Raw genomic sequence first — 15676 nt, forward strand, 5'->3', positions numbered from 1 at the left:
GCCAAGCCAATGGTAACGATATTTGTATGTATATATTTGCTGTATATGTGTGCGAGCTAAACAATTGCGATTGATCAATTATTAAACTGAAAAAGTTGCCTTCTTTTTCATTTACTTTGTTTTATGACCGAAAGCCAATTAAATTAATTATGTGTTGTTTTAGATATGTGCTTGTGCTATATGTGTGTGAGGGTGTTGCATGTACTCAAGCACCGCTGGATTAGAACTCCTTGGTAGTCAAGCATCAAAAAGACCCATCCGAGCAACCACCGGTAGCCACCCAACGACCGGCACTCAATCAGCCAATCACCCATTTTATACAATATAGATATATATTGCATATATTAACTTCCGCATTATCTGTATACAGTATACATTTCTTATTCAATGAAAATCAAGATGTCAAGAGAAATAAAAATAAGCTATAAAGTTTTTGTCTTATTAAAACTATATCAGAGACAGAGACTGGACTGTTATACTCTTATTTTAGTGGACAAAATTGGAATAATAGTGGAAAATTACTGTACAGTAATAGTTTTTCTTTGCTATGTAAATTTTTTGTTATTCAGTAATACTTATTCAGTACTCTTTAACTGATATACTGGTATAGATAATACTGTTACACTGTTATAAAGAAATTTTCTTTTCTGGGTGGGTTGAGTGGAGCGCCGATGCTACTTGCTTACCATCGTTGGTATAATGACCGCATGGTTGTACTGTGAACGTTGACGTCGATGCTGCCGATGCAGTCGGCGTTTTCACCTGGCAGAACTTGGTAAGCTCGTTGAGCGTGTGAAACGATTTTTGACGTATGAAATGCGCTGGTGAACGTAAACAACTGCCCATCTGCAGCCTGTGTGGGATGTGGTTCTTATCATTGAAATCATTGTCGTTGTTGCTCTGGTGGCATCTGCAACATTAGACATGTTCACAAAATTGTTTCTAAAGCTTAATTATGTAATTGTAGTGAAGCGCTTGTCCACTTGATCGCAGCCTTGGCAGCTGGCTTCAATGGATTCAATAGCATCAATAAGCCGCTTTGAAAGCACATAATCCATATATATATCATAATCAACATTCAATGTAATCACACAATCCGTAAAGATAGTTGAGAATTTATTGTTGAATTGAATTTGCAATTGAGTAACTCATTGCCACTGCAACAATTATTAACAAGAATTCTACTTTAAGCAACCCCCTTACTAAACAAATCCATTAACCCTGATTCGCTATTTTCAATGTCAATAATACATACGAGAGTTTAAATATGTAAATATATGCATATGTACGTATTTAATTTAACTTCAGTTCTAATTTAGTTCAATGCATTAGTTCGCCATTTATACAGCTGAGCAGCAAATGCCACATGACAAGGTTTGACTTACAATCAAGTAAGTAAACACTAGTCGGAGTTGCCTGACTATGAGATGCACTGAACCCAGTCCCATTTTCAATGGGATCAGAGTATATTAACAAACTCTGATAACACATTCACAAGGAAAACAATTAAGAATATGAACTGATAGAAACGCAAACTAACTTATCACTTATGAAAAACGAAAACCCCGAGCACGGTTTGCAGTTAGACACCTACGACTGTTTAGGTAGGGCATCGGCTTTCTGATGGTAGCCGTGCGCATACGCGTGGTTCCATAGATGCCCAAAGAGGCATAGCGCGTAATCTCTGCTTGTAGTGGATCCACGTGTAACTGAGCCGTTTCACAGGGACTCTGTAAATAGCTTTCGGGTATTTGCAGCAGCTTGCAGGCTTTGCGAGGTAGTGCCGCGCCAACAGGCAGTGTGGACATCAGATTGTTAATTTCCAGATCCTCATCCTCATCCAGTAGTTGCTCTTGCAACATGGTTGGGTTTTTGCTTTTGCTCAGCACGGCAACCTTCTCAATTTCATGCCACATGCACATAGCTTGGACTGCCTTCGATTTGTTGAAGGTTCTGCAGCTGCGACTGTGCGAACGCAAATGCGGTCGAAGCTTGAAGGGTGATTGGAGTGACAGAGCTGGGCTATGCAGCTTGCTCTTGAGGCGCCGCAACGAGGCGCGCACCGAATGCGAGCGACGCAACTCAGGCAGTTCGTCAGACTTTTCATCTTTCTCCCTGTTATCCTGTGGCTGTTCCTGCTTGTGCTGCTGCCGTTGTTCTTTAAGTTTCGCATAGGAGATCAAAGCACGACGTCGTTCCATTTTGTTTTTGGGTTTTTTATTTCATCATATCTTTGACTGTATTTCAAGAGCCTTTTTGTTTGTTACATGAGTTTCTGAAGTGTGCGTCGCGTTTACAAAATGAGAACTGAGGATGCTTCGTGATTTGATTTTATTTTCAACTACGTATAGAACTTGCTATCTCTTTCTGAAGCCCACACATAATCTTCTCTTCAACTTGCTCACTATATCTGTCCCTCTCTTATTCACATAGGTAGCGAGCTCTTTATTAATAATCAGGGTTGCATATGCGGTTAGGTAGTTCACTTTACTCTCTGCCTGCCTCTCGATCGCTTTTCCTTCTATGTCATTCTCTCTTTTTAACCCCTGTTAGTTTAGCATAATTGTTTTGGAAATACCATATAGGCTGTAGATCTAGAATACGCCACGGCATGTCTTTTAAGAGTTGGTCGTTACATTTCTTCACCACAAGTGAACATTAACATCGAAACGAAGATGAAATAGCATTGTAAAGAGATGACTCATATAATATATATAAATATATGTATGTCTTGCTAACATAATTTTGTCGAACTATTCGAAATCGTACCTGTGGCTGGACATGTTTGTTTTTCAAAGGAATTTCAAATTTCACTTTAAATGCGTTTAACAATTCGGCATATTCGAAATTTTGATCTAAACAAGAATCTGTTGACTGCCGCGTACCTAACTCTTGCTGTAGTTGTGGCGGAAATAATATTTAAATTTAAACAATTTTTTATTATTTAAATGATATTATTACTGCTCCTATTAGATTGGAAACATACATATATCAAAAAATATTTTTAGCTTGCAATGGTGAATGCATATAAATGTATGCATAGTGAAAAATACAGATTTTTACATTATTTTAAATTGCCTTCCTTAAATACTTAACTAGTGAATACATTTGGGTTATATATCTCTTTATAGATACACATATATCTTACTTAAAATTATGGCCTATCATATATTTCCTTTTATATCTAGATATACAAACATATAGATTTGATGGAATCACACCTTAGGCATTTCGAACATTTCACACAACTGTTTATGTCGCCATACGTTTTTATAACCTGATCCTATTAAAAAGTGCAAATCAAGGTATAATGCTTTTCTTAAAATGTTTCTGCCTGTTACATACATTTTACCAACACGATTAAACCCTGATCTCACTTTTTCAATTAAATCAGGATATAAGTTAAATTAAAGTTCATGTTGTGTTCTATGCTGTCATAAATGTCAATTCTAATACACATTAAGTCTAAGACAGGCGACGACTTCGTTTAAATAAATTTGCCGCTTCCTCAATAGAAGGCAATCCATTGAATAGTCACTGAAGAATTATAAAGAACTGGCTTAACAGTGTTCGAACTGACTCTGCGGGTCTCCCCATTGCAACTCAGTGAGCAAAAAGAATATTTTATATTTTTCAACAATATGAATTCGCATTATGCCTTGCCTTGTGTAAACTTTAGCGGAAACGCCAATTGAATTTAAATAGTCCAGACATTGTGGAAATATATATATATATATATATATATATATATATATATATATATATATATATATATATATATATATATATATATGTATATAACAGAATGGTATTAAATGTTTTATATACATACATATATATATATATATATATATATATATATATATATATATATATATATATATATATATATATGATAAAACATAACCGTCTTTTTGCATTCGGTTGTAAAATGTTCTCTTACAGTAATCTCACCTCATCGTCCCCATGTCTATTTTACTGTGCCATTATGCTAATCGCATTCGATTTGTAATAAGTTTCCTTTTCCCTTTCTCGAGAGAATGAGGGACAAAGTCAACCTAATTATAGATAGGTATGTGAAAATGGCCTAAATATACATATACGAGAATATTCTTAAGGTAGGGGACAAAAAAGAAATGAAATCGAATAAAATCTGAAAGTCTGCAAATACAGATGACGAATTCAGTACGCATGCAAACGTGTTAAAGATGTGGAATCTGTGAGAGCGGAGCAGGAGAATGAGGCAAGACGAGAAGGGAAAGCGAATGGGTGTGTCTTGCTCATCCTTTAAGCTTTGACCTGTGCAGCTACCATTTGACATATGGAGCAATACCTATTGTTGTTCATTTGCATGTGTATGTATGTGTGTGACAAATCAAATCCCTGCCTTGTGGACCCTACATGCTATATTGCGTAAGCAACATTGGTTCGAATCTTGGTGTCCTAAAGTTGGTTTTTATTTGGGTTTTTTCTTAATGCTCGATATCTCCTAGTTGGGCACTCCGACTAGAGCTTTGTTACTGGTCAGCGGTAAACTAGGCGAAAATAACTTAATTTTATACACACTTCTTACACATCACTCTCCAGGGTATAGGAATAATTCTTTGGGAGTTTCATAGTCAATCTGCAGAGCCCCGGGCACGTGCTCAAGGGTAGTTAATTTTAATCCGTCAGTCGGTGACGTAAAAATAAAACCGAAAAACGAATAGAGAAAAACTGTGAACTGCTAATAAAATTTGGTTACATTTTCGTGGGAATGTGCATAGCGTCTTGCTGCAGAGCCGTAAAAGTGCTGCAATAGTTCAAGTTTTTCATAGCGTTGCATATTTTAGACAGAAAGTCACAGACAACCTCTGTGTGTGTGTGTGTATCTGTTATGGTTTTACTTACCTGTTCATTGTGCGGCGTACTTCGAATCGCAACACAAACAACTTTAATGAAACCGACGGCTGCGAAACTGCTGCAAAAACTACCACACAGCACATCAATAAAAGCAAAAAAACAACGTGAGTAACGCCAAAATATTGCGCATGTGGGTGAGGGAATGAGATGCAACTGTATGGAATTTCTCCAAAGGATCGTTGCAGTTATGCTGCCATTAGAGTTTCGTAGGTTATACACTAACACTTTAATGTGAAGAGCTCGTTGCATATATCACAGTGCTTAAAATAATTCTTTTGTTCACTTATTTAAGACAACTTAATTGAGCAACAATAAACTAGTTCCCTGTTTGGTAAGCCAAAGGCCTGTGCTTCTGTCCGTGCAAGTCGCACGAGAGTCCCGTGTAAATTTTTTGAGTCGAGCTTATTCTCGCACAATGGGAAAACAGAAAAACAAGCAAGTTTACTTTCACTGTAGCTATGGTTGTAATTGTTGTAAATTTTATTCAAGCTCAACAGTTGAACACGCAACGCAATTACAGTTAGATCTACGATGCTGCATCTGCTGCTGTTTTTGAGGCACGTAATTTTAAATTAACATTGCAATGCCAGTAAATGTCAGTGGCAGTAGCTGCAGTCGGTAGCCAATTTATGTTGCCCTGCGTCTGTTTGTTGTTGTTGATGGTGTTGTAGGTTGTTGGTTCAACGTTTCTTTTTAAAACGAAAGCGACACGTTTAGTTTTTGACACAACCAAGTACAACAATAACGAATGCACGATCATTCGTTAAATTTCGTTCACTCTCTCAGTTTCTCGGTTACACTCTCTTTATGGCGTCGACGTCGACGCAGATAACTTAGTTGTTCTCTCCCTCTCACAACACACACATACACTCACACATTTGCGTCTGCAAACAGGTAGTTGGAGATACTCGCAGAAACGTAACGAAGCAGAAACGAATACGCTAAGCGTTGTGTTTTATTGTATAATTTCTTTTTCAAGCCACTTTTTATTTAGCGACAATTTGTTTAGGAACGACTAAATTTATATATAAAATATATTTTTTACGGATCACTTTCGTATGCATTTTGAACACAATTTGAATCTTCCAATGGATTTGGTTTTTATTTGTTATTGTAATTTCAATCCGTAGACGACGTATCGCGTGCTGCGCTTCCGACAAAAGTCGTTAGTCAACTGAAATGGAAGTTGCAGCGACGGCGGCGGCGAGCGAGCGAGCTAGCGAGCTGGAGCGTCAACGTCTTGGACGACTGGGCATCGTAATGGTCAGTGCTCCACTCTCATTGCTCAGTTGACGCTCTCTGTTAAAACGTAGTTCCCATTTCGTAGAATTGTGCAGCGCATAAAAAAATGCTGACGATCGTTGCTCTTAAGCTTGTTATATTTGTTCTGCTGCTGCTATCGGAGAAAACCAGCTTTGGATACCAAAGGGGCCGGGCTAGCCTTCAAAGCAAAATAAATAAATATACAAAAAGAAAATATTGAAATCAAAGCCGCTTCTTTGCGGAAGTTGCTTATAAACTTAAAGACCACTTTGCGAAAATTTTATTTAAAAATAAAAATTGAAAATGAATTAACAATAGTATTAAATTATAATTTTTTTAATACTATTGTTAATTCATTATGTGTGCCAAAGTTTGAACTATAGTTGTATCATTGTTTTGTTTTTTTTTTGGTTTGTCTTGCTACTTTATTTTTTAGTTTTGCAGTTGTGTGATTTTTTTTGTGCATTTTGATTTGCTTTGGTTCATTTAGATTCTCTTTGCGCTTTGCTGTTGTCACATCATTCTCGGGGCATCGTTTTTATGCGTTTTCAGGAGCTCCAGCAGTTGTTGCTTAAGTGCGAATTTGAATTTCAATCAGTTTGCCAGCATCGTCGCCTATTGCCCTGCTCTTGCAGAACAAATAAATCAATGCTCCATGAGCTACTGCTGCTTTTGCTTTTGCTTCATCAGCTGCCAATAAGATGTGGCCTGCATTACTATACCATGAGATGGGCAAGACTTAACACGATGTGTCCGTATCATATTGTATTGTAAAACAATACTCATGTTTTAAACATCTTTCTGAATTGTAACGATTGATTGGCACAACATAGAGGTCAATAAGTCAGAGTTTAGTTCGGGGAAAGATGATTTGAAATCATTCTGTATTCATGGTAAAATACAGAAGTCTGCTGTTTACCCTCTCTGTTAACCCTCAGCTCTCTGTCTTAAAATCATTAAGGCGAATCATGATTATCTCTTGTAAATTTATGTTAATGATTATTATACGAGAATTAGTAAATTGAAAACTGAAGTAAAGTGTATTTTACTCGTGATCGTACTCTTGCTCGTGTTCAGCATTTGTTTCTCTCTAGCTCTGCTCTCTCTTTTTACGCTTACTTTATTCTTTTGCCCCTCTTCACTTACCATTAATAATACGGGTCAGCTTGTTGCGCCGCGTCGATGAGGGACTCAGCATGCTCTCACGTCGGCTGTTGGCGGCGATGCTGCTGCAGTTACCTAGGTGTTGTGGAAGTTGATGCTGATGTGGATGTGTCGTTAGGTCGCCATAATTAACATTCAGCTGGGCGTGCACCTGGGCGGAGGCGGCTGTAGCGGCCGCAATGCTGCTACATGTTGAATACAGGCTGCTCGCAGATGGGCGCTTACTGAAGGGTGTGGGCGTGGCCACCACACTGCGTGGCACGTCCAGCGATGGGCGTGGCAGGTCACTAAACACGATTTCCGCAAAAGAATCGATGCTGGCCGAGCGCTGTAACGCGCTGCTGTCCTTGCGCCTGCAATAGAGGGAGTTTGGGGTAACTTTCAAAGAGTGGGCTGAATAATTGTTCCAGTTGCAAGTTTAAAACTATTGCAATTACTTCAGCTACAACTTACTGAAGTCAAGTAAAACTGCGCGGTCAGTGGCCCGGCCTAGTCACCCTTACCATTATCAATAATATAATACATACACTCTTTTTATGGTCCGGCTCTGTCCCAGCTGTTTCTGCTAACTCTACTGTCTTTCTTCCGCCACACGTTGTGGCAAAATTACGGTTCAGTAGCTGGTATATTAACGTGACACCAGTTTGACCAGCATATAAAAGTACAAATAAAAATGCTCTAGTTCGACTAGGAGATACCCTGAACATACTCCAATCTGCGTTTTTTTAAATTTCAGTAGACAATAGGTCACCAAGATTCGAATCAACATTGCCTACTTGACATGCGCGTGCTATACACAGAAAATAAGAAAGAAAAAATACGGATAGTTACATACATTTTAACAAAACCATTATAATCAACTTCCAATCGATTATTGGAGTTATTAACTGACTGGATGACTGATGTACTGATTGAGCAAATGACTTCGTGTCTCTTAATTATACTCCCTGAACATTCAAATTTCATACATAAATTTTATCAACTAATTTCATTACTTAATCTCTGGGACATATGATTTATTTTCTACGATGCTGATTTTCAGAAGGTTCAGGTTAAAATTAATGGATCATGGAGGGTTTTCTACACGCTATCGTATTTACTGCCTTTTTTAATTACCTGTGCCATTTCCATTGGAAATAAGCATAGACAATAAAATATTTTCAAATTCATGTTCTACTTCTTTATTTTTCTGTCTGTCTGTCCGTCTGTACGTATGTGTAAACGAGTCAATCTCAGCATCTTTAAGGGCTAGAGACTTGACATTCTTTTTGGAGGTCCGTGTAAAGCACGCACATATCATACAAAATTCGATAACTGTTCCCGTCTTATTGTTATTGATTTTATTGTTATAATCAAAATGCAGTTATTAAATTATATTTCGTACTGCTTAAGAGCTAAAGCATCAAAATTTTTATATATTTTTTTATACAATTTCGATTTTTGTTATATTTCCAATTCGAACTTTCTAATTTCAGTAGCCTATTTAATAAAGCCGCTTGCGTCCCAGGAAGCGTGTCCAAAAAATGTTAACACTATAAATCTAGATTATGTACACATATGAGTTTATGTATACATACGCATATATCAAAATTTCAATCTTCTAGCTTCAATAGCTACAAAATACTTTGCGCAATTTGGCAATAAATATAGAATAGTTTTAAGAGCCAAAAATGGAAAACCAGTTGTAGAAGATATATATATAAATAGAAAATAGAAATATTTAGAATTTGCATTCAGCCAACGTAACAGAATAAGCCAGTTGGAGTCCTGCCACTCAATTAAGTAGACTTTCAATTAGAAGCACACACAGGCGTTAATTTGCCGAGACCTAAATACACTTAATCAACGAAAAGTCAATCCAATTACGACTGTTACGCGCTACACATATGCTCCGCTTTGTGCTTGTCTTACTTTATGCCCCTGCTCCATGCCCTGTTGCAAGTGTTGCGCGAAAAAGTTATATTCATCATTATTGCGAATGTCGTGTAATTTCGGCGAGCAGTCTTTGACACATTTTATGGGGAGATTCAGCTCTAGTCCTTGTTATTCTGCGAAAGAGTGTGTGTGTGTGGTTTGGCTGACAGGCAAAAACCCTACAATGCAGATGAGTTTGTGGAAAGCACTTGGGGCAGCCACAAATAAAACAAATTGAGAAGGAGCAAAGTCAATAATTATAATTGTTATTAATGTAAGACTGTGCCTCAGTGTGTTTCTGTATGCGTGTGTGTGTCTGTACCCTAAGCAGCACTTCAACTATATAACAAACTTTCAACTGCTCGCTATAAGTCAACACAAGCTGAAATCAAGAAAAACAAACAATATAGCCTATGCTAGCATATTAGCACCTTTTTCTGTCTACAGGGTATTTTCGCATTCATTTGCTTCATTTAACATTCATTTAATATACATATAAGCAAGAAATTTCAAAAGATTTTGAAAATCACCTTGATACCTATCGGGTTACTATAAGTTCAGCTCTTTGGAACTGGCTCCAAGTCGCATGTGAAGTCGTGATAATATCCCTTTTTATATCCTGATCCCATTGAAAATGGGAAATCAGGGTATAATGGTTTTGTGCAAATGTATGTAACAGGCAGTAGGAGGCGTGGCCGATCCCATAAGTATATATTCTTGATCAGGACGACAAGCCGAGTCGATTGAGCCCTGTCCGTCTGTCCGTCCGCAAGTCTGTCCGTATGTGTGAACGCGTGGATGTTTTGTAGATCCGTGTATAGCACACGCATATCGAGTTTGTTTCAAATATTCGATAACTATTCGCATTTAATTGTTACCGAATAAAAACATGATTGAAATGCAGTTATTAAATTATATCTCGGACGTCTTAAAAGCTAGAGCCTTCAAATTTTGTATTTAGTTTTATGTATATTTTATGCAATTTGGATGTTTGTTGGATTTTGGATACCGACTCCAATTTTCCCCAAATTCTTAAATTTTAAGTTTAGTTGAAAATAGAGCCATTATGTGACGGTGTTTGCATCTCTACCAAGCCAATAGAATATATAGATCATAGGCTCAAAATTTCATTAAAATCCATTAAGTAGAACAGAATTAATTAAACAAAACGTTTGGCCAATTTGCAAAAGCACATGGCAGCAGCGCCACGCGCACGCATTTTTCCTATGCGTGTGCACACATACATTCAAATGCATGTATTCGAAGAATCGAAATTGCGCTTGAATTGTGCTGAATTATTAGCTGCTACTTATGCACAAATTTGCAATGTCTAATATACGCAGTGCAGTGACTGCATTGGTAGAGACGGCGTCCATTAGCAGTTAGTCCCGGGATCAAGCTTCGCGGCGATTATTATTTTTTTAAATTATGAAGTGGCGGTGGTGGTAGAGTTGGTGCACATTGCGCAAACAGTCCGGGTCCGAAACCAGATATTGCAATGTCGTTTTTTATTTGTTTTTGTGAATACTCGATAGAAACTACGGAAAATATTAATAAACGCAGATAGGACTGGAATCAGGGTATCTCCTAGTCGGGCACCCGGACTAGAGCTTTCTTACTTGTTTATTAATAGAAACATTTTTTAATCGGAATGTTCGCTTGATGGCCAAGCAACATGTCACTACGTAGTTGCTATGGTAAAAGCTTTTGTGAATACAATAACTTCTCACCAACATTTGTGATACGAAATAATATTGTTTTTTATACCCTGGACCCATTAAACGTATCGATCTCAGCAGATATAAGAGCTAGAGACTTGAAATTTATTTTTGGCGGTCAGTGTATTCAAATAATCGATAACTATTCTCGTTATCACCGCCTAACGCATATACTCGCTCTCATTCGTTAGGGATGTATGAAATCGGGAATACTTTATCTTTTCAAACATTAATGCTAATATTTAATGCTACATTGGGCATAACGAAATTTGAACTTGGATATAATTGATAATTGAACAGTTTTACAGCTAGTTTAGCATTTAATATATCTTTCTCCCTTGGAGAGTCACGGCAGACTTTAACTTTTTTGCTTGCCCAACACGCTAAGGGCAAACTTTTATAAAATGTTTCAGTACGCAATCGCTGGCATGCACATGTGCTGGCCGGCAAATGAGCTCCACTGAGTACGTGCAAGTGAGTGCGTGTTGGTCTATTTTGTGTGTATGTATCGCATGTCATATGCGCAATTTTCCTTTATGCTCAACTACATGTCAGTCTGTTCGACTGATTTGCTGCTGTCCACAACACACACAAAACTTAAATTAACAGCAACAATAAGCGAAACTAAGCCAGGGAGCTGTGGCAACACACAGTTTTATTGGCTGAAAGCGTTTGTTCTTTTTCCTATACCCTGTACGAGGCGCATTCAAATTGTGTTTCAAATCAGTAATCTTACAAATATATTTTATTAAAATATTATTATTATTATTGAATATTTGAATCTTTGAGAATGACGGCGTTCTATTTATTGAAATTGAAAGTTAATTTTTTATTTTTTGCTTATCAATGACTGCAGAACCGTAATTTTTAGCCACCATTGATTGACGGACTAACTGACTGACTGATTGATGATAAGCACAACACTTAACCAGTTTTTGGCGGTTTCAATTTATAAATGTTAGCTTGTGTTACTAAATTTACTTATAAAGTTTTGCATACATTTATGATTACTGGATCGATTCACAATGTCCTATAAACAATTTCTCAGGGAAAAATTTAATAAACAATTTCTCAAGGAAAAACACTTTTTCTACCCTATTAATGATATTTGTCTGTTAGGGTATTTGAGATAAAGCGTGCTACTAAACGAGTTCTAGATTCCTTTTTTGTTTTCATTTAATAAATTTCTTGTTTGCCTTTGTGGCTTATGAATAATGTATCCGCAATTAAGCGCGTCGGGGTCAGGCGAAATTCTGCTCAACTTTTATATCTTTTTCTTTGCAGCTTACTGATTTTTGTTATTCCTATTGAAGCTACTCTTGTGTTTTGTTGTTTCCTAAATTTTTTTTGTCTTAATTTAGCAGCAATTGCAGCAAACACAAACTTTTACAAAAAACTAAAGGTTAGTTCAGCTCGGATGGGTGCTACCCTTTAAATAGTTATAATAATAGTTATAGTAATAGAATATGAAACAATAATAACATTTTATGTCTGTACGTAATACCAGAAATATAGAGGCAAACATATATATATATATATATATATATATATATATATATATGTGTGCTTTACGTATCTATAGATGCTTTGTTTTGGCCTACTAAATATATATTTAATGGGCAAGCAAACTTTAAACTAAACTAATCTGACTCGCATATAAATTAAACGGAGAAAACCGCTTTAATATAAATACGAATATTATCGTATATGTCAAAAGGTTCAAGTACCCTAACCATTTAACAATCTAAGTTGATTTCGCAGTGTTGGAGAACTTTATCGATTATATGGTACAACTGTGTTCTGGGTGTTAGTGAATGGACAGACTGACATGGATCAATCGATTTAAAGTTGATTCTGATCAAGAATATATGTACTTTTAATGTCAGAATTAGAATTCAATGGAAATAATATACACATTATACATCTAACTTCAATAAATAAATAAATGTCTTTTAAATTGTATTTATTTTATCCGATTGAAAATGTAGTTGAATTCGCTTTGTGAAGCTGGCAAATATGTAAGTAACTCTTAAAACTACAGCATTAAGCGTAGCTGGGGCAAGCTGGGGCATGTCTCATTTGTTGTAAAGAAGGAACTAGAGAGAAGTTCAATGAAGATAAATGCGTGGCACTCGAGTAAGTCGCGTCACCGAATGCCAGCTTACCGAATCTCACGTACTCGCATCCAGCCAACAATTAAGCTGCCACCATAAAGCACGGAACAACTTTGCCCGCAGAAATGAAATTAACTAATTACCAAAGCCAAGACAAGGTAACCGGTCACACCGACAAACTGACAGACAGGTGGCCAACAGTTGGATGGATAGATATAGATAGCGTTGCACAGGCATGGTGTCACATGCCAGTTCCACATAGACTCCATACTCACCTTTCCCAGGACAGACGACGCGGCGCATCCTCGCCTAGGCCTAATATGGATTGACTGTTGGTCTGATGTGCCCTCGACCTGGCCTCTATGACGAAATTTTCACCGAACAACATCGGCGGCTGTGGCAACAGAGTGGATCTTGATTGATGCAGCAATTTTGCCAACCGCGTGAACGTCGTATGCGCGCCCGACCCGCTGCTGTCGGTAGTGGCAAAATCGTGCAGATGATGAGATTCCCTCACCATAGGTGTGGTCGCCTCCGAGCCTGTGGTCACATGTTTCTTTCCACCCAGGCGATTCGGATAGCCGCGTAATGGTGCCGCGGCTTGTGGTGAGGGTATCCTGTAATAAATAGTCAAGTGATGTGATTACAGCACAAAGCCAAAGTTCATATGTCACGTAAGTATACTGAGAAATAATAATAATAATTGAGTGAGTTGTACAGTCAGTGCAATTTGGCTGTAAAGGTGAGGATGTAGCTCATCACTTCCCATGACAATTCCCTCAGTTTGTAAGACTTGGCCTTAACTCACCTAAGCAGAAGCGAACCATCAGCGTGGCATTCGAAATCATCGGATAGCTGATAAGTCGAACTATCGGCAACATGTTGCTGATGGAGGTATAAATTTTGCTGTGCCACTTGCTGTTGAATGGCCGCATGTGCTGCATGTGCGTGCGGCGAGCTGCCCGACGATTTTCGACGATAAATCAGTGTGCAATCATCTTTTGGTAAATTCAACGACTTCACCATTAGCGTGTTGTTATTGTTGTTGCTTAAATTGGTGTTGTTGTTGTTGTGGGTGCCACTACCACTAGTTGCACCACCACCAGTTCCACTGCCAGCGCTGAGCACAGACCAACGATGGCCAATGGCGCTGCCACTGCGGCTTTTACAATCTGTGGATAAACATTTTGAAATATAACAAATATTATTTATGACTTTTACCATTATGCATAAACTGTATGCGGGTGCATACATGTGCGTATGTTGCATTTTAGTTGCGCTCGACTGTTATTCAATTAAAATTGAAATTGAAAATTCGTCGAAATGATTTAATTAATCTTCGCAAGAGTGAAAACATGTATGCCTTCAAACCACACACACGCTCACTCTAAATGCCAGCAGGTTATGCAAGGCATAATCTTGAAGGTATAATCGATCCAATCAGCAAAAATACATAGCATACTTTTGAGCTACTATTTATGGCATATTTATTAGACCAAGTGCTCTTGCGTTGTCGTCAATGTAGAACACATCCATAAATAATAATTCTTGAATTCTGTTTTAGACCACGGCGACACGTGTCTATCCACATTCATTTTTTTAATTCGTATATATCTATAGTTGCTCGATTTTAAATGTTGCGGTTGTTTGGCACATTTACATTGAATATTGACATGCAGCTGATATTAAAGTAAATAGTTCCAAGTGAAATTAAAAAATATGCCAAAAAAAACTAGCGAAAATGTTGGAGTTGGGCGTCGTCGATATCGTAATGCTAATGATTTATGAGTTCGATATATTCACAGAGTTAGCTTTAGAGCAACTGCTGTGCTGAGCAGTAGTCTTCTAGAAGTGTAGGGTTCGATGGGTTGGGTATAAGCGATTCGGAAAAGTCTTTTCTGTGGGGTATTATTTCAGCAATAATATGTGCGCATATTCTATATAGAAATATTTTTTATATATTAGTTTTAAATTAATTACTTACCCAAGTGGAATGGCTGTGTATGTGTGCGTAGCGAGACAACCGGAAGGCCAGGTACAATAATAGCGGGCAGAGTGCGCGACCGTAACAATGGCGGAAATTTACGGCTGCTGCTGAGCGACTGTTGACCGTTGCCGCTCATGCATCCACTAGCGCTATGCTGTGCCCTGCAAGATATAGAGAAAGAGACAAAGAGACAGAGAGACAGAGCGAGAGAAAGGCGAAGAGAGAGAGAGAGGGAGAGAAAGAGAGAGAGAGAGAAAGAGGAAGAGAGAGAGAGATTTTATTGTAACAGTAACATTTCATTGAAAATAGTAAAGCCTGATTTTTTCTTATGTTCTGTCCCCCACATCAGCCCATTTTCCATGCCTATGTAAAACGTTTACATGCATACCAAATCTGCAAAGCTGTCAGCGGCACAAGGCTTTTAGCTTCATTCAACCCACCGCTTCCTGCCCCTTGACATTTAACAGCTGTCAACCCGTTTACAAATTGCTCAACTTGACGTATGATTGCATTTCTGGCACTCGATGCTGCCTTTGCCCCTATATCTGATACTGCCTTGCTGCTCTGTCTCCTACTGCTGCTGCTGACGTCGACTGCGTTGCGTAGTAATTCCA

At 37.8% G+C, this 15676-nt stretch overlaps 1 protein-coding gene across 9 annotated transcripts in view; it reads right to left on the reverse strand.

The window, feature by feature from the left end:
- Nucleotides 1-15676, reverse strand: part of LOC111602668 — a 38837-nt gene that overhangs the window by 6128 nt on the left and 17033 nt on the right. For 4 of the 9 annotated variants that reach the window (XM_023319855.2, XM_023319853.2, XM_023319854.2 and 1 more), the window contains 4 exons: nt 15060-15223; nt 13884-14247; nt 13351-13692; nt 7312-7682 (listed from right to left, as the gene is read on the reverse strand). In XM_023319855.2, coding sequence (XP_023175623.2) covers nt 7312-7682; nt 13351-13692; nt 13884-14247; nt 15060-15223 — 1241 coding nt within the window. Of the gene's footprint in view, nt 1-686; nt 1081-1594; nt 2884-4890; nt 6083-7311; nt 7683-13350; nt 13693-13883; nt 14248-15059; nt 15224-15676 lie in introns of those variants that run through there. The other 5 variants (XM_023319860.2, XM_023319858.2, XM_023319862.2 and 2 more) reach the window with 5 other exon arrangements.

The sequence above is a fragment of the Drosophila hydei genome, unplaced genomic scaffold (assembly GCF_003285905.1).
Source record: "Drosophila hydei strain 15085-1641.00,03,60 unplaced genomic scaffold, DhydRS2 tig00008144-arrow-arrow-pilon, whole genome shotgun sequence".
Taxonomy (NCBI): domain Eukaryota; kingdom Metazoa; phylum Arthropoda; class Insecta; order Diptera; family Drosophilidae; genus Drosophila; species Drosophila hydei.